The 23,900-nt window shown below is 46.3% G+C and overlaps 1 protein-coding gene across 2 annotated transcripts in view; it reads right to left on the reverse strand.

The window, feature by feature from the left end:
• Window positions 1-4,185: 4,185 nt before the first annotated feature.
• The window catches only part of WDR17 (WD repeat domain 17), a 73,105-nt gene continuing 53,390 nt past the window's right edge, over window positions 4,186-23,900 (reverse strand). For both annotated transcript variants that reach the window (XM_045821778.1, XM_045821777.1), the window contains 13 exons: window positions 20,830-20,894; window positions 18,226-18,358; window positions 17,673-17,764; window positions 16,511-16,610; window positions 15,587-15,726; window positions 14,247-14,267; window positions 12,313-12,424; window positions 9,359-9,500; window positions 8,978-9,080; window positions 7,916-8,017; window positions 7,038-7,136; window positions 6,541-6,724; window positions 4,186-4,383 (listed from right to left, as the gene is read on the reverse strand). In XM_045821778.1, coding sequence (XP_045677734.1) covers window positions 4,264-4,383; window positions 6,541-6,724; window positions 7,038-7,136; window positions 7,916-8,017; window positions 8,978-9,080; window positions 9,359-9,500; window positions 12,313-12,424; window positions 14,247-14,267; window positions 15,587-15,726; window positions 16,511-16,610; window positions 17,673-17,764; window positions 18,226-18,358; window positions 20,830-20,894 — 1,413 coding nt within the window. In that variant the 3' untranslated portion in view covers window positions 4,186-4,263. The remainder of the gene's footprint in view (window positions 4,384-6,540; window positions 6,725-7,037; window positions 7,137-7,915; window positions 8,018-8,977; window positions 9,081-9,358; window positions 9,501-12,312; window positions 12,425-14,246; window positions 14,268-15,586; window positions 15,727-16,510; window positions 16,611-17,672; window positions 17,765-18,225; window positions 18,359-20,829; window positions 20,895-23,900) is intronic.

The raw sequence follows: 23,900 nt of genomic DNA on the forward strand, positions 1-23,900 counted from the left end.
ACGCCTCTTCCCTGGGGTACACTTCAGCGCTCAGTGCAGTAAAGCGGTGTCCTATCCACCATCGTGCGGAAGAACATGGTTTTCTTTTTTAGTTCCAGTCAACAACTACTTATTAAAAACACCTGTGTCCCATACGGTTGCAAATACAAAGTCAAATTAATTAGTATGGAATGAACAAAACCAATTTTAAAGGTACAGTGAAACACAGTTCACCCTGACCAGTGAGCATTCTTTTGCATACATTTTGTAGGGATCCTATTTTCCTCACTAGACATGAAAGGAGTTACTAGTCTGCCTGATGCTATTTAATTCCACATCTCATTGCTAAGGAAAACATTTATTCTGAATGATTATTATTAGACTTTGGCCCATAGGAAACTTGCGCACCTTGAAAAATAGCCTTAAACATTTTTAAAAAATGGGTGTCTTTCCTGCTGATCCTGAGTTGTGGAGAAGGGAAACGCTTTGCTTAAAAACTGGCTCTGGTGTTGAGTCTGGTCTTCATTAGAAGTATGAAGGTAACTTCTGTATCACTAGTGCACTGAATATGAACTACCAAATTTAACAAATAACTTGTGCAGCTTTCACTATATTAAGAATACCTTTTCAGACCAAAAAAAAAAAAACCAACCAAAAATCAAAAACAAGAGCCATTTAATTCAATTTAGTTTCACCCCCATGCCCATGTTTATTGAAGGGAAACAAAAGCAGGTTGATCCCCTGAAAGACTGATCGTCTTTCATACATATTTGCTAATCTCATGTTCATATCTGGAAAGTTTTCTTTAACTGGGCCACTCCTGTTTGTGCGCGATCTCATGAACAAGCCCCCTTGACCTCCGAGAGGAGCACTACCAGCGGTGACTCCTGGGCGTGTCTGTCCAGCTAAACCGTAGCCCCTTCTCCGGCTTTCTGAAGGCTTACGCAGTTTCATCAGAATCTCTGCCTCCAGAGAGCTCCTTGGTCAATTTTGCATCTTCAGGTAGCTCGCATTTCAGGGGAGAAACGAGAGGGAGCCCCGGTGAAGCGGAAGGCTCCGTAGGAACGTGTGCAGACGCTGGTTTTCCCCAAGGTAGAGGGTCCGGCCAAGTGCACGCCTCAGCCGGCGAGCCCCTCTCTGCCTGCTGCCCTGCACTCCAAAGGGAGGGGTTCAAAGTAGAAGATCGTGGGACTCATGTTCACCCCCAAAGTGCAGTTCCTGAGGAAGGGGCTTAGAGAAAAAAGGTCTTCTGGAGGTGAGTCGGGGAACAGATCCAGGGAAAGGCCTAGACTTGGAGAAACCGTCCAGTGGCAGGTGTATCGTCCTGACCCTGTGTTCCGCGTCCTGAGAAAGCGCGTCCCGTCCCTCGGGCCTGCGGGGAGTCCCCACACTCCCAGGGGCTGCCGGGGCGCTGCGGAGCGGTGAAATGGCCTGTGCGCCGCACTCCGGAGTGAATGGAGGAGTGAGGGCAGCAGGTACGCACAGGCAGGGTGGGTGACTCCAAGCACTTCTGGGGGGCTCAGTCGTGCCAACAGAAGCCAACACGCCAGGCGCATCTCAGGAGAGCCATTGGGGTCACCAGGGGTCTTTAATGGAGAGCAGCAGCAGCAAACCTCTCCAGGAGCGGCAGCCGCCTCTGGGGGCCAGGGCTCTTCCATCCACAGGCAGATGCTGTCTGGGCCCCGGGAGCCTCCGTGACTTGGGGTTCACATTCATCAGTGAGCCCGGCTTGCCTTTCACACTCCTCTTCCTCCCGGACCGTCCAAGGGAACGCTTCTGCTTCACGTGTCCAAGCAGACCGTCGTCCTGGTGGGCAGCACAGCCCGTTGTCCTGGTGGGCAGCGCAGCCCTTCGCCCTGGCCGCTCCGGGGAAGCAGTGTTGTCCCAGGGGCACCTTAGGGGCCAGGATGACACTTATCGGAGCGGTGAACTTGGTCACTTCTGGCTTTAACTGCAGAGTTTATTAGGATTTGGGGGCCTGAGGTACACCCACTCGTAAAAATCTAGGTAACCACGTGCACAGTCTCAGGGTGCTTAACATCAACATGAAAGTGTTTTTTCAATTATTTAGGTATGGATGTTCCAAAGGTATGGGTACTGTACGCATTTACTAAGAACTATGAAGATAACTTCTGTATCACTGGTGCACTGAATATGAAATACCAAATTTTACAATTTGTGCGGATTTCACTATATTAAGAATACCTTTTCAGACCAAAAAAAAAAAAAAAAAGAGCCAACTTTCCTATTCTAGTGACAACAAAAAACGGTCGTCACTCAAATGCAACCCCTACCCTTAACACACCTACGTGACTTCGTGGAACTAGATACGTGCTTCCTTAATGCTGACTGACTTTAAAATAATGCATGTTCACAAGATATAACTCATTTTGATATTGCAATTTGTTAACCTGCTGGTAATCCGATAGGCAAAATGTTTTCCCAATGCTTTCAAAACCCTTGTCTACTGAGACTCTTTCATACAGGCAGACTTAAACTTGCAAAGTTATTTGTCCACATTATTGGTAATATGGACATCCTCAACTAGTAACATAAGGTCATTATTTGGGCTTTCATGCATATGAAATCTAACAATAAAAATACTTTTATAAAGTTAAAAAATTGTTTTTTATATTAAGGTATTATATACAGGTTGACAAAATCAAATGACACTTATAATTCTATAAAGAATGGTTAAAATTAACATTAAATCATAGAACATGATAGGTGTCAAAGAATAACGAACTTGAATCAATCCAATTCATATTTCAGAGAGAACTTGGGTTGTTCCCTATCGTCTTCATGTGCTGAAGAGTGATATGATTTTTTTCCTATTTTATACATAAAGTATTAGTTTCCTGTATTCATTAAAATATGAAATGTGATTATTTACATATGTATGATTTAAAATCAGTGGTATCTTTTAAAGTAGTGCACAAAAGATAGGCTTCTTGCTCTATAACAAAATAAAGAAAAATACAGTAGGGTTTAGACTGTCATTTTTAAGTAAGGAAACTTTAGTCCCTATAAAACACTCCTGATACACTTCACGTTGCCCATTGTACCTCTGAGTTGCATACGTTCTCTTCTGTAATAAAATTAATTTTTATAAAGTGAAATTTAATGTCTTTTGAGGGGTTAGAAGTGGTCAATGTAATACATAGGTTCATAATTATTAAATTCTGCAAAACAATAGGTTCATAATTATTAAATTCTGCAAAACAACTGAGTATTGAAGTACTATTCTTCCTAGTATGCACACATTTCAAAGTCAGAATTCTAGAACAATTGAAATACTTAGAGCCATGCCTCAGGGTTTTTTTTTTTTTACAGCTTACTCTTTTCATAAATATTTTAAAAACTTGAATTTACATGATCTATTCAAAATTTCAACTAATAGCCTATGTAGTTACAAAAATGTACTTCCAGCTAATTTTCATCAAACAAATTCTGCTTTAGCGTTAATATAAATTGATTAGAAAGTATGTGAAAATTACTGCCTGTACATACACAGTGTATCTATTAAATGTGTCCATCAGCATCGAATGCAAATTCTCATACAGATATGGCTGCTTTTGTTTTCCCCTCCCCGATGTTTTTCATGCTTATGTAACCAATTATCACTGGACATTTGAATATCAGATAAAAACTTTGGTAGTGTTTTCTTTAAAAGAATAAAACGCAGAAGTATTCTGACTGTGCATCTATTTACCGATAAATATTAAGCACATACCTGAAAAGTTCTGTTACATATGCGCCGACACTAGCGGTTTTCTGCACATCCAACAGAGGACAAGAGGGGAGCTCGGAGCAGAATGGTCCGCCCTCCAGGCCCCCCCCCCCCCCCCCCCGTGTCGGCGTTTCGGGACCGTCGGCCCTCCGGACCAGCTCACCGTGGCTCTCGCTGTGTGCGGGGCAGGCGCTGCCCTCCGTGCTGGACTCACACACGTGTTTCAACGTTTCAGCAGCGACCCTCCGGGTGCCTGTTACGCTCCGTGAGAGTTTTACATGCCCCTCACATTATCCAGTCCTTCCCAATGTAGATATTGCCTTCCTCCCAAATAGGGCTACGGCAGCGTATAAAGGAGACACACATTTTTTTCTCAAAAGTATATAAATATTTTATTTTTTGAAGTGAACGAATAAAATCCATTGTGCTTCCCCCTCCCTCCCTCCCTCCCTCCTCCTCCCAGCCTTTGGCTCCTGGGCAACAAAGGTGTCCTAGCCAATAAAAGGTCTTCAAAAAAAAAAAAACAAGGAAGCCTGGAGGAAAGGCCCCCCCCATCAGAATGGGTTGAGTCGAACTCCGGTCCCCAAGGGTGAGAAAGGGTTCGCCTTGGCCCACATCAAAGCGTCGTTCAGCGAGATGGCGGACTTGCCGTCTTCCAGCAGACACACGGGGCCCTGCACGCGGGGAGAGGCGAGGGGGACAAGGTGAGGTTACACACTCACAACATGTGTTTAAACTCACAGACACAACCACGCTAATAGATAACCCACTGGTGATATTCAGGCCGTGCTGATGGGAATTTAAAAATATGCGACTTGACTTGGGGTGGTGAACACACACAGTACAATATACAGATGATGTGTTATTGAGTCGTATACCCGAAACCTATACAGTTTTATTAACCAATGTCACCCCAATAAATGCAATAAAAAATTAAAAAATGAGAAAAATGAGAGTTTTTGAACTGCCACTAATACAGAAACATTTTAAAACACCTTAATGTCATATATACCATGGTGTCTTTCAAAGTCGAATTTAACTTTATAATTTCAGTTTTTTAAATGCAGAAGCGATAACAATGATAATAGGTATTGTTAATTTATTACTACAAAGTTAACATTTGATAAAGGCATATATGCTTAGGAATAGCCTTAAACATACTTTACTATTTTAATCATACAGCCGGGGAAATTATTTAGGCTGGAAATTCTGAACCTGCCCTCGAGAGGATGGAAAACATATTGCTGTGTGCGTGCCTGTGTCACTTAAAATCACACCAAGCACGTGATTTGCAGCATATTTATAATGTAGTTCCATCAGTTCTTTTGTGTGTCAAGGGCTGTTCTAAAGAACTAAATACAAAAAAAAATAATAAAACTCAATCTATGTTTCTCAGCTTTTAGAAAAGCATGACTTAAAAAAACACAAAAAGCTTATTTTCTTATTTTTGTTCTACAGTTACTAGGTTTTTGTTCATGATTTCAAATGATACAGTTTGCAAACCAATTATTTCCAGATATATTGTGAAATATCCATCACATGAAGTAGACAGCCTCCTGTGCCCAGGTGCACAGTTGTCACCCGCGCACACTGGCTTTCTGTGGAGATGGGCACCCTGGGAAGCAGCCTCCGGCCCCCTTAGTCACGGGCACCGAGGGAAAGGTGCACATGCAGTGGAGGTGAGCACTCACGCACGTGAGGTAATTGGGAGACCCTCCCTAAGGCGGCTGGGGAGCAGAGAAGGTGAGACAGCGCATCTGTCTGGTCGGCGGGCTCTCTCAGGAAGAGGAGGGCCAGAAGCAGAGGAAGGAACTGGAGGGTGTCAGGTACTGGACAGGGCACCTGGAGTGCAGCCAGCGGCCCTGAAGATGTACTGGAAAAACCGCAGCACGCATGTCCTCCTAACTGGAAGTTACTGAGTGTGCTGCCTTCGTTCTGTGTCTCTGAACACACGTTGATAATAAGTGTGTGTATGTGTGTGTGTGTAGTCATACATGTAAGTACAACCGTGTGTCCTGCCTGTTTGTTGGAATACACTGGCGTGCTCTGAAGACTGAGTTGGCAGTGCCAAGTTCCCATTAGTCCGGGGTCGCCCGAGCAGCAGGCCATTCCTTTATGTCCGGCAGAAGTCTCTGTTGACCGGGCATGTCAGTGTCAGGAGTGGAACCGGCCACGCTGCTGCACCAGGGAGGTAAGAATGGGCTCCCTAGCGTGGGCCCGGGGCTGGGAGGTGGAGCTCCTCCGTCCAGGCTGTCGTCTCAACGAGCGTGTCGTGGGGACCCCGCTTTACTGCACAGGGACAGCTGCCCCCGGCCCTGGCGCTGAGAGGACGGGCTGCACGGCGGGCTGGCCCCGGAACACTCCCCGTCTGCACCGTGACCGGACATTAGGGCCTCCTCTGGGAATGAGCCCACCCGCATGGTCGCTCACAGAATACACACGGAGGCTCTGTAGTTACATTTACTCTGTTATAATAGTTTCTACCTGTTGATTGTTGATTGTCTCTTTAATTTCCCCGAGGAAATGGCCTCTGTGTATTTTAGAACACTGGGCACTCATCTATCTACATGTCAGTGGCGGTGAAGTCTGCCTGTTACGTGACTTTCTTCCATGATGACAGCACGGTGACCCTGGAGTTTATTTTAAGGGGAGAGCGACCATCTGCACTAGCCATGGAGGAAGCATCAGGGGCAGCTTCCCGCTGGGCCTCAGGCCCCGTCATACGTCCCTACTTTTAGACAGATCACACTCACTTCACAGTCACATTTCAAAGACTAACAATACAAATAACACGACGGAAGAGCGCGGCTTCTGCTGCCACCGGGGCGTACCTGGATCTTGGAGCCCGTGAGGCAGGAGACGTGGCCGTCGGAGTGGCTGGGCAGGTGGGAGCCGGGCACGTGGCCCGGGCCTGTGAGTCCTCTGCGAGGCTCCTCCCTCAGTCTCTTCCGTAGAGCTGCGTAGACCGTCCTCTGAGACTCAGAAGGGGGTGCATATGGGGAGGCCTCTGATGATCTGCGTGCCAACAGACATGACATTGTCCCTTGTGTAGAATCACAGAAGGATTGAGGTTTGGACTAGAAACAGTCCCTGATGACTATTGAGTCCCCCTGTATAGATGACGCCGAAGCAACGTTAGACTCAACTTAGAGTGAGACAAAAACACTTAAAGGAGGCAGCGTTGTAAGTTACTACTGAATATCTGCTGGGCAAACCACGATGCATGACTCCGCTAAGGTGAACAATGACGATCCGCATTTTGAATGGGTCTGTCTATGATACTCGGCAACGCCCTCTGGGTTCCGGGCTTTATGCCCCGGTCACTCACGGGTTGGCGGACTGCACGCACGCTCTCCACGCGTCCAGTTCCTCGGAAAGGCGTTCAATCGTTAAAGGCACAGACACCTCCCGACGTTTTAACAGCTGGCTGAAACACGGGAGAAGGAAATGAGCATCTGACATCTGAGTCTGAGATGCCAAAACAGCCAGTGAACTTTCAATAGCTGCGATTGCAGACTCAACAACTAGCGTGCGGAGGTAGATGCGCATGCCCGGATGTGCGTGTGCGTGTGTGTGTGCACAGGTAGATTACGCCCAAATGGACAGTTGTGAGTTAGCTGCTACTCCCTAACCCCCTGTGCTTGGCTTTTCTCCACTAAAGAGAGACAGGGAAGATGAAATACCCGGACCTCCACCTTCCTTGCAAAGCAGGGCTCCACATTCTGGCCCACGGGACGCAGGCACAGCACCCTGAGGGGACTCTCCACCCTGCCTTGCCCTCTGTGGCCGCCCCCCTTGCACTCCTTCTCTTTCCTGAAAGCTTAGGGTGCAGATGCTGTGTACAGGGGTGCTGGAGGCTACCTGGTAACCATGGGTAACTCAAGTGGAGGAGGAAGCCAAGAAGGTCAGAGCAAAAGCAGGGAGGGCCCCAGGTCCCTGGAAGCAGCCAGCAGCTGAACGGCCCTGAAGTGTGACCTCCAGTGTTTGGACATAAGACCACAGTCCCTGTGTGTTCCAGCTAGAGTCAGGATTTCTGTTATTCACCGCCCAATTCACTGCTGATTCATACAGGTCGCCGGGGCTTCGGTATAAAGCACGTGCTCAGTGAGTACATGGGAACATGCAGTACGTGTTGGCGCCTTCTTAGAGACTGGCCACCTTAGTGGACGGAGCTTCTCTGACCTAACGGGAGGGAAATCGTTTTACCTCGTGTACTCGTACAGCGCCGGCACAATGCTCTCGTACTGCCTCCTGATCGCCAGCAACGCGCCCACATAGCCACACAGCACGAGCAACTCATTTCGAGCTCTACAAGAGAATATTTTGTTTTTTTAAAATTCCATAATCTGAGGTACAGAACACTACTTTCATATGTGGTTATTATACTTGCATCTTTATATTTCAATGGAGTGACATTTATTGCAAAATACATCTAGAAAATTTTCCAGACTTAAAGATGTTTTACTCATCAGGTGATGTACTCAGATGTTATGCTATATAACACATCACAATTTAAAATAAAAATCCTAAATGTGATTGAACTCCTGCCTTCTTGTTTCCCTCTGTTGCTCGGCTGTTTCTCCATGCGCCTGTCCCCTCGGGAACTCATGTGGTCAGATTTAGGAACCGCTGGCAGACAGCAGGCATGGGGGCCCCCGCTTCCCGCTGGGGAACCCCGCCCCCAGGCCGCGGCACCCTCTGTCCCGCACTGGCATTACCGCTGCGAGAGCCCAAAGCCTCCACTACACGGTAGACTCTGGTCTGGGGACTTCGATGACAGGGAAAACAATGTCCTTTAATGTCGCTTGCTCTCTGGGATGGTGTCCATCTTCTACTTTCCAGAACTTTCCCTTCTGTCCCCAGCCCAGTATGCTCTGCACACACTGGATATTTAATAGACACAACCACCAGTTTCTCAAGAACTTGACATCCGGAACCACGAAAGAGCTTTAAGTTAGCCCCATCTGAACCTGTGTGTGTGTGTGTGTGTGTGTGTGTGTGTGAGAGAGAGAGTGTGTGTGTGTGTGTGTACACGCACCCATAGATAAACCCACAAACACTAGGTATTAGTACATGGGGCCACCGAGATTTATGACTTCTGCTTCAAACTGACCTCTGTACTTTTCTTAAGATTTTAACAAATAAGAACATTTTTTCTGTGCATACATCTGCCTGTCCATTATTTCTTGATCTCAACACTAAACACCACACAGCCGAGTTGGAGCATTCCGCAGGTTCAGTCATGAACTCCAGAGGAAAAGTACTCACTTGGTACATGTGGGCAGGAGTAACTTTTCAGTACGGATATAACTCAGCAGGTCAAGCACGGGATAAATGGTATCCAGAGTCCAATCTGAACTCTGGATGTACTCTGGCAAAATAAAACCAAAAAAGAGTCTCTAAATACCAGTATTACGACTTGTTCACCCACTTTTTAGCCTATGTAATTAATTCCCTTCCGGTCGGACCTGCGCATCACAGGTGTTCGCCTACTGACCCTCCCTCAGGCCCCACCCCACACGGCCGGCAACCTGCTTCCCTGTCAAAGCCAGGGTGGCTAGTGCCGAACTTGACAGCTTGTTAGCGGTGTGAATGAAAATAGCAAATAAACGAGTGGATTTTAAATTGCACCGGCGACTAAGCACTCACCTTTGATGAAGTCAATGCCAACTGGAAGGGCTTTTTCAGGTTCTTGACTTAACAAGTAATACTTCACAGTTTCGAGCACGTCGCCGCCCACCCGGGCTGCCTCCGCCAAGCGCAGACACTCCTCTACAGTGGGGAGCTTGCACTAGAAAACATTTGGTTTGATGGCAACGTCGGGAAAATGTAAAGGGATAAAAGCAACAGTGTAAGTGCTTATTAAGTCCCACAGACCTAGATATTTTTTCTTGTTAGAGTTGCTCACAACAGATGTGAATAAAATCATTTGTATTGGAATGCATGTAAGAAAATATCTTTAAGGTATAATAATAAAGAGGTATGATCTAATGAGTTAATGGTTTTGTGTCACTCAAATACATAATAAAAGAGGTAGAATGTAAACTGTCTTGGTCATGATATTGGCATTACTGCCTGCAAATGTAATTGGGCAAAAAAAAATGCTGAGAATAATTATTTCAGAACAAATAGGCTGGCCAAATGAAAAACGACATTAAACGTAGAAAACATAAAAGGTTCATTCTTCCATGTCCTGGGTACAATTAATTTATTTTGCTTTGCCTTGGAGACAAAACAACTTCATTTCAAATAGAAAGGCAAAAAATGTACAAGCTTTAAAAGTTTTTAGCTCTGATGTTCTGAAATACTATAGTATTGATTTGGAGCCGATGAAATTTCGTTACTGCAGCGTGAAAAGCAACACTCCCCGTTTTCTCCATTTCCTTTTATCCTGTTAAAGCCGAGTCTATCCCACAATGCGGCAGGAATGAACTACATGCTGTATCGTACTCCGATACAGTGCAGGACTTGTGAAGGACCAGTGTTCGAGTGTGTCGGTGTGTGTCTAAGCAACACCTACAGGTTAAGCCTTTGTCCCACTCACCAGCCTTCGGCCGCCACCGAGACGGGCTTCCGTGGCAAAAAAAAAGTCTGGTATTGTGAGTGCGGACCCTGTGGTTCACCCCAGTGGGGTCACCATCCCTTCTCCTTTGACACCTAACGCCCTCCTCCCTTCTCTGTTCTTCTACCTCCCCTGCAGTTATTGTTCAACTGGCTTCTTTACAAAAGAATTTATTCAATAGTTTCATATTTTCTGTTGCTTAAAAATTAGGAAAATTGAGTATTTGAGATCACTCAGTCTCTCTCAAAATAATTACAACGAGCGACATTCAAGGAGCTCTGCTGCCCATGACGTTGCATCGTGTTTTCCCGTCTCTGCTCAGGGAACACCAGCTGCTTACTGAGCAACTAGCTGTGCGCTTGGCGCTGCGCCGGGGGGCGGGGGGGGGCTAAAACAGGAGTCTCCTCCCTTTAATGTGTGCTCGAAGAGCAGAGGAGATTAAAACACGGTTCCCATTAAATTTCACAAACAGAAGACAAGAGGAGGGAGATAATCATCCCTGTGATTCTTGTCCTAGCTGAAAATCCTGAAGGTCGTGTGAGTTAATATAGCGCTTGAATACATAATTGTTGGCACTACTTGCGAAACCGTGGGGTTGCTAACTCCTTCGCACCCTGACTAGTCCCTCTGCATGCTGAGGTCTGACCGGCGGGGCTCCCTGCGCCCTGGTCGACGGAGGGATGAGGAGACTCTTCCCGGCCGCCACGGACAGCTGTGTCAGCAAGGTCCCGGGTTCGACCTCTCTGAGCCCCACGAGGGCACCTGCGCCCACGGCCTCGGGGGCCAGCTCGTCCACACGGCGGCGCGGCACAGGAAAGGGTCATTCCCGCTTCCTTCCACACGCCTCCCCGTTTCGACAGAAAGATAGTTCTTACTGACGGTGCTTCTTGAAGCAAAGCACAGCTCACCGAAAAAGCCAACTCACGGAACGCGAAGTGTATAAAGAAGCTAAAGTCACTCCTCTCACAACCCATGGGTGACTCTGCACATTCATCCTTGCCCAGGTACTCTCCCTGGTAACGCTCCCACACACACTCACGGTTATGTACACTGGCACGTACACAGCTCTCCCATACACATGTGCACACTCCCACACACTCTCACACACACACCACACACACACTTTCAGTCTATCTGTGTTACTACACGAGAAAGGTCATGAAGTTCTGTTTCCACTGACCTCAGCAGATGGCTATAAAGCAGATAAAAAGCAGATTATGAACCTACGCTCATACCATGTGATTTTCATTTTGAAAATAACTGCACAGCATATTTATGAAAATACAGTTTTTTAAGACAAAAACAAATATAAATAAAATGTGTTCTAACTGTTAACTCTAAAAATAAAGTTTTTTTACTTCTATGAACCTCGATCTCCCTCCCAGTGTGTGAGTGGCCCTGTCCATCCGGTCATGGACACTCACTGCGCGCGGTGTTAACAGCGCTGAAACACAGAGGTGGACTGCGGCTAATATAAACGCCCTCCCTCCCTGTCATCGGACGTTTTGGTTGTTTTATATGTAATCTTGGATGTAAATTCCTATATCCGGCATTGGAGTGTTTTTTAAAGCACGTTAGGAAAGTGCACACGCATTTCATCACACTTCATCAGCTCTCTTAAAGACCCTGAATCGGCGACTGCTAAAAGCCGGCACAAGTGCCCCTCACAGGTCGAGTGGGTGAGGGGCAGGTCTTGGGACCTGGGGCTGGGCAGGGGAAGCCGGTCCTCTCACCCGCCATCAGCCACTTCAGGCTCCTCTGAGTTCACTTGCTCTTTAAAGCAGACACATTATCTCCTGACCTCTGGGTTTCACGAGAACGGAGTAAAACACAAACGTATGTGAACATTTAGAGCAGTTCCGAGCACGTAGATGCTCGATAAATGTTACTTCTGCTTGTTGTGATTTTTGGTGTATTGACACCAGGGTCCTAACGAGACCGTCTATTTGCTTCTCTGCTGGTGTCCACCCCGCTGGCCCGAGGATGAGTTGAACGACGGGACCGCGGCCCCCTGGGAACACCGAACATTGGCGGTGGCTACCTTCTCGTGAAGGTCGTTGATCTCCTCCGCGCAGCCTGGGTAGAAAGCACAGAGCTTCACTAGTTGCAGCTCGTTATCGGGAATCATCAGGAGGAGATCGGCCGCCAAGCTCCTAGTCACAGAACGAAAGGGGACACTCCCATGAGAACAGCACTCTGAACAGGACACAGAGCCGTGTCGGAGGGAGAAGACCCTCAGGATGCCTCCCAGCTTCCCTAGTTACATGAACAGCACTGATTTCCCACCTAATGGCAGAGCCCCCCCAAACAGAGGTTACAGAAACCAAAGGGCAGGACATTCGACATAGTCTTTAAACCTCTAAACTGAGTCTTCACGTGTTCACAATGGATTTTGTTATAGAACAATTCTCTAAGCAAATGGAGTAGTGTTAGATATGTGGTTTAGAAGGGATTATAAAGCAAACTTAGGAAGTTAACGCTCATCAATGATGAACAAATGTAGTAGTGCATTAGAATACTTAGATATTTTAAGGTTAGAATTTTGAGTATTCTACCTATGTGTTAGACTTTAGGTGAAAATCAAGGATACACATGCAGGCTTTTACTTTTGAAGGTTTAATCAGTCTTGGCTGGTGTGACTCAGTGGGTTGAGCACCTGCCTGTGAACCAAAGGGTCTCCAGTTCGATTCCCGGTCACAGCACATGCCTGGGTTGCAGCGGGTCCCCAGTTGGGGGCTATGAGAGGCAACAGGTACATGTTTCTCTCGCACACACTGATGTTTCTCTTCCTCTTTCTCCCTTTCCCTCTCTCTAAAACATAAATTCTTTTAAAAATTCAATCAAAGGATAAATGATTTAAAAATAAGGCATTTAAAATTATATGGACAACAGCTTTATATTACAGGTCTTCTTAATAAAATTCTTTCTTTAAAGTCACTAGGTGAAGAGTTTTTGGTTGTATGCATCATGACTGAGAATACACTAATTTTTACAGTTCAAGATGTTATTATTCAACCTTCAAGTAACTGATGTGTACACATTCAGCACAACTTTGGAAGAGGCAATATTTCAAATGTGAATTTGCAAAGCACGTGCTGTGCATTGTGAGAGTAAAATCGCCCCTTGTTTCTGTGCCCTCAGCAATCTCTATTGGTCATTCATGAATCAATGATTGTTAAAACATTAAGAGATATTTATTTAATCAAGAATGTAGTGACTATGGAACAAGAATAGAGATAATTTATTGTGTATCAAATTTTCTATCATCTTTGGAGAGGTAAATCTTTGAATGTTTTTGTAATTTCTAACTTAGAGTACCTCATCTGTTTTTGGTGAAATTAGGAAATGGCTTTATGCTTTCTGATACTAATATTTAATAGCAGTTTTTAATAATGTCCATGTGAATACAGAAATGACTACTTGTTCTTATGATATATAAAATTGTTGTGCTAAAATTCTACTCAAAGTTCTATCAACTACAGACAAAAATCTGATTTTCTTATTGTTGAATTATGTCCTGACATAGTGAAATTTACAGTGATGCTAGCTAACTTTATTCACTCTTTAGCTGAAATCACTATTTACTTAAAATTTAGTATACCTGTGGTGAAAACGCATCTGTATATAATGATATGGGCTGATGAAATGATCTAACCTCTTAAATTTCACTATCAGAACAGATATTTTAATCTGCTTAGCTAAATTAGGCCTTCTTCTATGTTGTTGAAAGCCACAGTTGATTTGTTATAAACTTAAGCATAAAATCATGAGGGCTTTAGTATGTAGGTTCTCATGGTTTACCTGTTCTCATGATTTCGTAATTAGGTTTTTATAAGTTTTAAATTATATCAATAAATTGGCATTCTGTAAAACAAAGTGAAAATAATTAATCATAATTTCTTAATGTAGAGTTTATATTCTAATATAATGAAGTTTAAATTTTTAATTAAGTAGTTTTATAAAAGTAGATGATACCTGTATTCATCAGATGGAAAGCTAAAAAAAAGAATAATTTTGAATATGAATACTATAAATACAGAAAGGGAACCAAGAAGAAGCAAACTTTAATCAGGACATGTGAAGGATTCTTGGTTTATACAACTATAAAGGTTCTCTTGAAATTATGCTGTTAATTATTTTAAAAAAATCTGTGGAGCTCTCCCACAGCCACCAGAACCCCAGACTTCCCCTGGAAGTCAACCTGAGTAGCATCCTACGTTTCCGAACTTGACCTTTCCCCTGGGTCTCGGTGCGCAGGTTTACGGATGCCTGAAGGAAGAACTGGAGGGAGTTACGGGAAAATAGAAGTGTGATTTTTATTAAAAGCAACTGAGACGTATAGTCAGTTGAAAGCTCTTTAAACCTCTTTTAAATTTAGTGTCCACTCCCGTTTGCCTCTTTGCGCCCTCACTTAAACAAAAACAAGTCGCATGGTATTCAGATCAGATGGTGACGCCCCGCACAGAGGCAGCGGCCTTGGGGACTGCGTAATTGGGGGTTGGGCTCACGCTTCGGGGAGCGCGTCTAAGGGAAGGCGTGGTGGCTAGAGTCACTGACCACAGTGGCTCCCGACGGAGGGGGACACAGGGGACTCTCAGAGGACGGTCAGCATCAGACCTACGGAAGCCTGCGGCTCATGGTGGGGGAGGGGCTCTTCGGTCACGGCACCGTGGGCGCAGCAAGAAGGGCTCGGGAGGCCTGGCCCCGCTGTAGCGCCCGGACCCGGACAGAAAGGGAGAGCCGAGGTGCCACTCTCGCTCTGAGTTGGCCCCACGTAAGGGGGGGGGGGGGGAGCACGTGATGCTGCCGCAGCCTGAAGTCCCTGTTCCCCCCAGTTCCTGCGCTGAAACCACACCCCCAGGCGGTGAGTGGTCTATGGAGGGGGGGCCCTGGAGGGTGATTAGGTCCTGAGTCCGCCATTAGAGAAGTGACTTTATTTTCTAAACCTTAAACCAAAACACAGGATCTGACAGGAAGAGAGTAGTAGGTGTGCAGGATTTGAGATGTGGGAATGTGTGGTCGTGACGATCTTAAGATGCACGCACGTGTGGTTTCGTGATGCTCTGTGTGCTTGGGATGCCATGGCGCCACGCGGGGCTCTTCCAGGGTGGGTCACGGTAGGTTCCGTGCACGCCAGGGGCTGGCCCAGTCCCTTCGTTCCCATATCCCCACTTCCTCTTACCGTCTTACCTTGCAGTGAAAAAGGGGACTCCTGACACATCTGTACTCCTGACACATTATCAAATGCAACTTGCTGTGTTTAAGAAATGCCCTCCATCACTGTAACACTCTTCTTCGCGTTTAGCAATTCTTACCACATCGGAATCATCATGCATTTCCTCGCCAGTAACTCCAGGGCGCAGTGGGTTGCGGGGGCGGCCGCCTCCCCCAGGGCTGTGCCCACGCAGACGGCCAGCTCCAGCTCGTTCCCGCGGATCAGGGAGGCCATCGCCAGCTGGCTCGGGGAGGAAACCGCGTCTTCAGTGGCGGGGACACCGGGTGGAGCTGCCCCCCCCCCCCCCCGACGCTGAGAGGGCACGGAAGGCTGCACTAACCTACGCTCAGTCAGTACTCAAAGGCACATTGCTATACAGGATGTAAGTGTAACTGCAATTTTCAAACGGAAACGCTGATGAACGGACACGTGGGAAGGTTAAAATGGGAGAATTTAGAGCCCTTGCTCATATTTTTGCAACTAACATGCCTCACGGCAATATCCTCAACAAATCCTTCCGTCTGTTGGGAAAACATGTAAATTTTTGAAAGCATCTTAAGGAGGGTACAGTGAGTATCAGTTACCCCCTAAAGCCGACACACCTAAGGATACATGCAGATAGAATCTGTATCTTTACTGAGTGTCTTCCTCATGACACTAGTGGCTCAAGTGGAAAACATTCTGAAATACAACTTGTGATGACTAGACCACGGCACACTTAAAAATAAGTGCTGTTGAAAGTCAGGAGTTCCGAGTCCAAGTTCAGTGACCTTTCCTTTTACCGTGCTACCACTTCTGGTCTCTGAGGAAGTAACTTCAAGTGAGGTGGTTACAAATACCTATCTTGTGATCAAAGTGAAAAAATAAAATAAAAACAGACCTCACAGTCTGTGGTTTGTGCACTTAGTGGGCCCAGAAAGCCCGTGACCCAGGAGGCCACACGGGAAGTCGCCGCACTCCCCCCAGACGCCGCGACGCCCGCCGGGAGCTGTGCGTGCACCTGAACCCGCGGGGAAGGCGGTACCTCAATGTCGTCCGAGGCCAGGTGGCAGCACGCGGCCAGGACCGCCCTGCCGTCCCGCAGGTACCGTTCCGCCAGCTCTTCGCTCACCGTGTGCAGGAGTCTGGAGAGGAAAGGAGAGCACATTCCAGAAACACTCAGGATTCCCCCGTAAAAGTGACCCGATGCCCATTGGTAACACACTGATTAAGGGCTCAAGTCAGATTTCACTGGTCATCCTTCATTTAGGCGTAAAGCCTGATTTGGGGGGAAATCAGAAAGGGGTCTTTCTCGGATGCGTTGGTAAGACCTCCAACCACAACTCTCAGAAGAAAAGCCTAACTTTCAAAACCGACTATCCTAAATCGAATCATTTATGACTCAGCTATCGGGGTGGTTCCCCTCTGAAGAACTACAGGACGAACTCAAACGGTTCTGTGTTCAGGTGGTGACTGCAGTGTGGCTGGTGTGTGTGGGTGTGAGATCTTCCAACACCACGCTTAGCAATGGCAGGGAGCTGCAGCGAAGAACCAGGCAGGAATGCGTTAGTTCCCATACATCGTTTGCTTAACGTTTTATGGTCCTTTTTTACTTGGTAAGTGTCCCCAAAGTTCAAATATCCTCTTTTCTAGAGTAAAACAGGAGCCAAGAGAAGAGGGAGGAGAAGGCAGATTTTACTAGCTTTGAACAAGGTCAGAAAGTTGAAGAAGTCGAGTTTCCATTTCCTTGAAAAACATAACTCTCTGGACCTCTCCTCCACACGAGGCTGGCATGTTGTTCTTGGCACGCGTCCTGGGCTCGCGGGATCAGGAGTGATGCCACCGTGCTGTCGTCCACACTGACTTGACAGCAAAACGTCCAGGAGCAGCGCAGCGCCCCCTCTCCCCAGCGGGTCCGCGCAGCGGCAAGCAGTCAGGTGCTTGAGTTGCAGTCTCCACGCTGCAATGCCCTTGGCTCTCCTGGAAGCCACAGAAAGGGCGTCTGGGCTGCGTCTCCAAGCCACGCACGTCCCCACTCACCTGGGGACAGATGCCGCGGTGGAGCTGGCTGTGGCGGGAAGTGCAGGGAGCCCGTGAGCCAGCCACGTCCTCTGAATACAAAGGAAGGTGAACTGCACGGCCCTCATGTCCTCCTCGAGGGAAACCCGCCGTGACAATCAGTGACTCCCAAACAAAGAATCGCTTACTCATTGAAGTCTTCCTTGTAGGAATCGTCGGGGCAAGAAGGTCCTTTGGGTGTAGAAACATGGACGGTTTGCATGTTCCCCTCACAGGCAGCCTGGAATTTAATGAGAGTTTGAATGAATGTTTAACTAACTGTTGGGAACGGACCAATTTCAGACCAGTATTTTGAACAGAGCATACCTGAATCTTGAGTGACATTTATCCTACAATTTAAAGACACCCTTCGAATTTGAAAAATAAATGTGAACTCCATTGTACACAAGGGAAGGTTCGAGTTCACGGTTACAGACAAAGCTGCGCGAGTGTGTACAGCGTTCGATGGCACTCAACGGTTCAGCGTTCACACACGCCTGGGTATTTAAAGATTTAAACTGCGTCCAGTGCAACCAGAGCAAAGGGACTGGAATGTAGCGATGGAAGGCTGGGGGGTGGGCAGAGGCTGGGCCACCTCTGACTTTGTCCGTCACGTCCAGGGGACTCGGCCAGGAGGGCCTCCTCCCGCCTGCGCCCCCCCCCCGCCCGCGTGCGCACCTGTGGGGGCGCACACCTCTCTACCTGGGCGGCGAGCAGGCCTTCCTTCAGCTGGCCCCGGGACAGGAAGAAAGCGACTAGTTTTTTCACGTCCCCGGTGGCTACGCAGTAGGGGATGACATCATCCTTATCTTCCTGGATCAACTGATCAGCTCTCCTAATAAAATAAGAACATTTTTTTTTTTTTACAATGTACGAATTTCAAGGTTCTCAGCTGGACTGGGATTTTCAGAAATATCTGAAATTTGAAGCCAATGTCCTCAAGCTCTTTTGCATATCACCTTTTAAAAAGACCGATTTTGTGATCAAATCACCTATGGAAGATGAATGTTTGCTGAACTACTATATATTACAGGTACCTGTTTTCCCTTCGAACACTACCTGGTTTCATATTTTAGATGCACTGAATACCTCAGGCCTTAAAATGAATGTAGCTCATCTACTTATATGGGCAACATATTTTTTCGAAAATAAGTTGTGAACTGGATATGCGTGAGGGGAGTTCTGCTCTCAACTGGATGGATAACTATGTGGGTGTCTACTTTGTTAAAGGGGATTTTAAATGCTCTAGTGAACACAACAATGACTAGAGAGCTTCTAGATACAGCTAGCTTAAAATCATTAAAAAGGATCATGCAAGAATTTAAACATGCATCATAAACTGTAGACTATCGTAAGTGGCCCAAGCAAGGTGACTTAAAGGAAAATAACATTCCAGCTACGTGAAGGGGCCAGGGGAGGCTGGCCGTGAACATTACGAAGGGTACACGCATGTCTGTCTCTGTCTCTCTGTGTCCATCACTGTCCATCTGTCTCTGAGTCCCAGGCGCTTTCTCAATGACCAGCCCAGCTCCTCCCACCCTTCTTCATGTTTAACTTCAAGGTCGTTCAACAATAATCTGGTGTATTTATGTTGGGATTTGCATTAAATTACATTTCAGTTGCCAATCTTTGGCTAGGTGCACTGACACATTTTACATTGTTTTCTCCCCAGTTTATAGGGTCATCGGGGTGTTTCCCAACAGCCCTGTTTTTACCATGTGACCCTGACTTCCTTGTTATAGCGGATCAGAAACCACATTCTCTCCCTGGGCCTTGGAAACCAGGACTGAGGGGCTGTGCGTCCCATCCGTGGCTGGTTCCACAAGACATAACTTGGGAGCTGCGGGGAGACCGTTTTCTGGCCACTACGGGGACTGCGGAGCAGAGAGAACCAGGTGATGATCAGTAGGGTTTTGGGTGATGTTGACACAAAACTGTCTCTGAAGCAAATGTCTTCTGCTGACTTGACCTATTAAGGCCTCAGTGGGCACCCTGACATCGGACCCCCGTGCAGCGTGGCCCTGCAAGCCCCACCCCACTCCCCAATCCTGCAGCTCCGTGCCTGGAGCCTGGGGCCGGGTCGCTGCTGAGCTCACCGCCAGACAGCAGGTGCCGGGGAGTCGGCTTTCCCACGGCACAGGCGTGCACCCTCCGGAGTCCCGTGCTTCACCCGTGGCTGGTTTTTGTGTGTACATGTGAGTGGCAGCTGGGTTTTGAGTAAACCACATACCATGAAATAAAAATAAAAAATTTTCATTTCTAATGCCAGATATAACCACTCATCAAATAGCACCCTACAGGCCTCGCACAGTGATTAGCACAGAGCAAGCACGGAATACACATCTGTTGCGTGAATGAGTGGAAGAGAGAAAAGTCTCGTGCCGTGGGTTAAAATCTGTCCCCCACAAAGATATGTTGGAGTTCTAACCCATGGTACCTGTGAATGTGACCTTGATTGCAAACAGGGTCTTCATCGCTGTACTTAGTTAAGATAGGGTGACACTGGACTAGGGTGGACCCCGCACCCGATATGAGTGGTGTCCTTATAAACAGAAGGACATTTAGGCATGGACCTATGGGGACAGTGCCATGCGAAGGCCAGGCAGAGGCCGAGTGACGCGTGTACGAGCCAGTGGGAGAAGTCGGGGTGGCCGGCCACCCCGCTGCTGGGAGGAGGCGGGGCCTTCAGCAGGAGCCCCCGCGGGCAACTCCCTGCCAGGCTTCTGGCCCCAGAACCGGCGGAGAGGGCGTTTCCACGGTTCCAAGCCGCCCGGTCTGTGGGGCTCTGTAACGGCATCCCCGGGAAAGGAACGCGTCTTGGGAGAAACCCCCGTTTATCCCACTCTTGGACGAGGGCACCTAGTTCGGCGGCTCAGCGTGGAAGCTCTTCTTTGTCCTCTGTTCCTCCTTCCTGGCCGCGGAGGGAAACGTAGGGGCTGCTCTCTGCCGAGGGAACTCCTGAGACTGTGGAATGAGTGTGCCGCAGACGCTTGGTGACCTTCAGAAAGCCGTGCCACTGGTCTCCCAGTGTCAGCTCACCGACCACTGAGTATGTCCGTGGGCCTGTCATTTCACTGCCCCAATGACAGGGACACCAGCCTCGCACTGTGTTACCAGATGACAGGTCGCAAACAAGAACACAAGGTGACTTGTAACCGATTCACGTACTGGATCAGTAGATATAGCATTCAGTTATTAATCATAACAACACAATGGGAAAATCCCAGACGCTGCCATCATATTTACAGAGTGTTTCTATTTCAGCATATCTGAACACATCCCTTAGACACTGGCCGCTTGCCTTACCTCTGCATTAACTTCTTCCAGTATCTCACAGAGACGCCGGGTGCGACCGCCAAGGCCTTGTCCCACTGGAATAGAAGGAGGGAGAGCAGAGACACAGTGATCGGCTTGCACAGCCTAACCCCGAACTTTCTAGAATGCAAGGTTCCACACTGCTTATAGAGTATGTCCATTTCCAGGACCATTTTTGTATTCTTTCTCATTCGTTCCACAGAGTAGAAATACCACCGTATTTTAAAATAAAACAGATATGTAAATTCTATTATTTAGCAGGGAAAATCCCAAACCTGGACACAGAGAAGAGAGCTACGGAGAGGAGAGAGAAGGAAGGTGAGGGTGGGGAGGGATAGTAAGTAAACTATATATTTTGAAAACTGTATTAACTCATCTTCCAGCGCAACACCAGAGTGATCTGTTCTGTGTGGTATTCTAGGTTCTATGTTCAAATTAATGTGTAGTAAGCTTTTATTTTGCTGTTATTTTTAACAAATACCTATTTCTATTTTTACTCTTTCCCTACTCATTTTGTAAGTTATATTTATTGTAAATTCTTCCTTTCTAATCATAATACCTGTCTTTGTACTTTAAAAATTAGACTGCTAATAAAGAACCTCATTGCTTGGTCAAGGATGATGGTGATTATTATTTGAAAATGTGGATTTCACTGAATTCATGGCTAGAAGGGAAGTGAGGAAAACATATTATGAAATATCACTACATAAACCAAAACTTCGTTTTAATTAAGTCCTTCCAAAACAGGGTTCTACTGTGATTAAGGCTATGAAGTTATTAGTTACCCTGAAAATAATAGGTTCAAGTTTAAAAAGGTAATTTTAAATATTATGTTATTCATAATGATGTTACCTGAGAAAGGGAACTTAAAGCATGTTTTATGAGACATTTATTTATATAGAGAGAAATGGAGAAAAAGAAGTTAAAATGTAGATTAAATGAACTATACCACACTCTCAAAAAAAGCATGTCTCAAAAATTAAAGATTAAATGTTTTTCTCATTTCATAGTATTAATCTTACAGAAATAGAAACAGTTTGGAGGGAGGTGACAATGGCTGATTATAAGAACACCCAGGTTTCTAAATGATTTTAAGCACAGGTTTTGGGTCATTGAGTCCATCGATAAAACCACACAACAGATTTATCAAGTTCCATAAGCAGATACCCGATTAAAGGATCTTTAATTAAATTTGCATTAAATAGGGTTTAAAAAATTTTTAAATATATTTTATTGACTATGCTATTACAGTTTTTCCATTTTCCCCTACTTATTCCCCTCCACTCTGCACACTCCCTCCCACCTGAATTCCCTCCCTTTAGTTCATGTCCATGGGTCATACATGTAAGTTCTTTGGCTTCTACATTTCCTGTGCCTTCTTAACCTCCCCCCTATTTTCTACCTACCATTTATGCTACTTATTTTCTGTACCTTTTTTCCTCTCTCCCTTTTCCACTCCCCTGCTGATAACCCTCCATGTGATCTCCATTTCTGTGATTCTGTTCCTGTTCTAGTCATTTGCTTAGTTTGCTTTTGTTTTTCTTTTAGGTGTGCTTGTTAATAACTGTGAGTTTGTTGTCATTTTACTGTTCATATTTTTTATCTTCTTTTTCTTAGATAAGTCCCTTTAACATTGCATATAATAAGGACATGGTGATGATGACCTCCTTTAACTTGACCTTATCTGGGAAGCACTTTATCTGCCCTTCCATTCTAAATGAAAGCTTTGCTGGATAGAGCAATCTGGGATGTAGGTCCTTGCCTTTCATGACCTGGAATACTTCTTTCCAGCCCCTGCTTGCCTACAATGTTACTTTTGAGAAATCAGCTGACAGTCTGATGGGAACTCCTTTGTACATGGCTGTCTCCTTTTCCCTTGCTGCTTTTAAGATTCTCTCCTTCTCTTTAACCTTGGCTAATGTAATTATGATGTGCCTTGGTGTGTTCCTCCTTGGGTCCAACTACTTTGGGGCTCTCTGAGCTTCCTGGACTTCCGGGAAGTCTATTTCCTCTACCAGATTGGGGAAGTTCTCCATTATTTGTTCAAATAAGTGTTCAATTTCTTGCTCTTCCTCTGCTCCTTCTGGTACCCCTATGGCTCGGATGTTGGAACATTTAAAGATGTCCTGGAGGTTCCTAAGCCTCTCCCCATTTTTTAATTCTTGTTTTTTCATTCTGCTCTGGTTGAATGTTTATTTCTTCCTTCTGGTTCAAACTGTTGATTTGAGTACTGGTGTCCTTCCTGTCACTGTTGGTTCCCTGTACATTTTCCTTTATTTCACTTTTCATAGTCTTCACTGTTTTCTGTATTTTGCAACCATACTCAACCATTTCTGTGAGCATCCTGATCACCAGTGTTTTGAACTCTGCATCTGATAGGTTGGCTATCTTTTCATCACTTAGTTGTATTTTTTCTGTAGCTTTGATCTGTTCTTTCATTTGGGCCATTTTTTTTTTGTCTTGGAGTGCCTGTTATGTAGTGAGGCATGGAGCTTTAGGTGTTCACCAGGGCAGGGCAACCCCCATTGCTGCGTTGTGATGCTGTACGTGGGGGAGGGGTCAGAGAGGGAGCAGTGCCGCTTTCTCAGCTCTCTGCCAGTTTTTAGTCACTTCCCCCACTACCCACAATCAAACTGGGCCCTTCTGGTGCTGACTCCTGGGTGGATGGGTTTGTATATGTTCTAGAACCCTGTGGGTCTCTCTAATAGACTCTCCTGTGAGGCTGGGAGTTTCTCCTACTGCTGCAACCCTCACAGGTGTTTTCAGTCAGAGGTTTGAGGCTCTATTTCCCTGCACTGGAACCCTCGGTGCATGGTCTGTCTCGCTCCCCAGTTGTTCCTCCTGGTTTATCTGCACGTGAATGTGGGACCACCTGGTCCCCCAGCTGCTGCCTTGCCCTCAGTCTTCTCTGTCTGGCTGTCCATCTCCACCCCTCCTACTGGTCTGGATGAGTGTTTCTTCTGTACCTCCTTGGTTGTTGGACTTCCACACAGTCTGATTTTCTGGCAGTTCTGTTTTTTTGTTTTTTAAATTTGTTGTCCTTCTTTTGGTTGTACGAGGAG

The sequence above is a fragment of the Phyllostomus hastatus genome, unplaced genomic scaffold, assembly GCF_019186645.2.
Source record: "Phyllostomus hastatus isolate PE091 unplaced genomic scaffold, TTU_PhHast_1.1 phas_scaffold_46, whole genome shotgun sequence".
Lineage (NCBI taxonomy): Eukaryota > Metazoa > Chordata > Mammalia > Chiroptera > Phyllostomidae > Phyllostomus > Phyllostomus hastatus.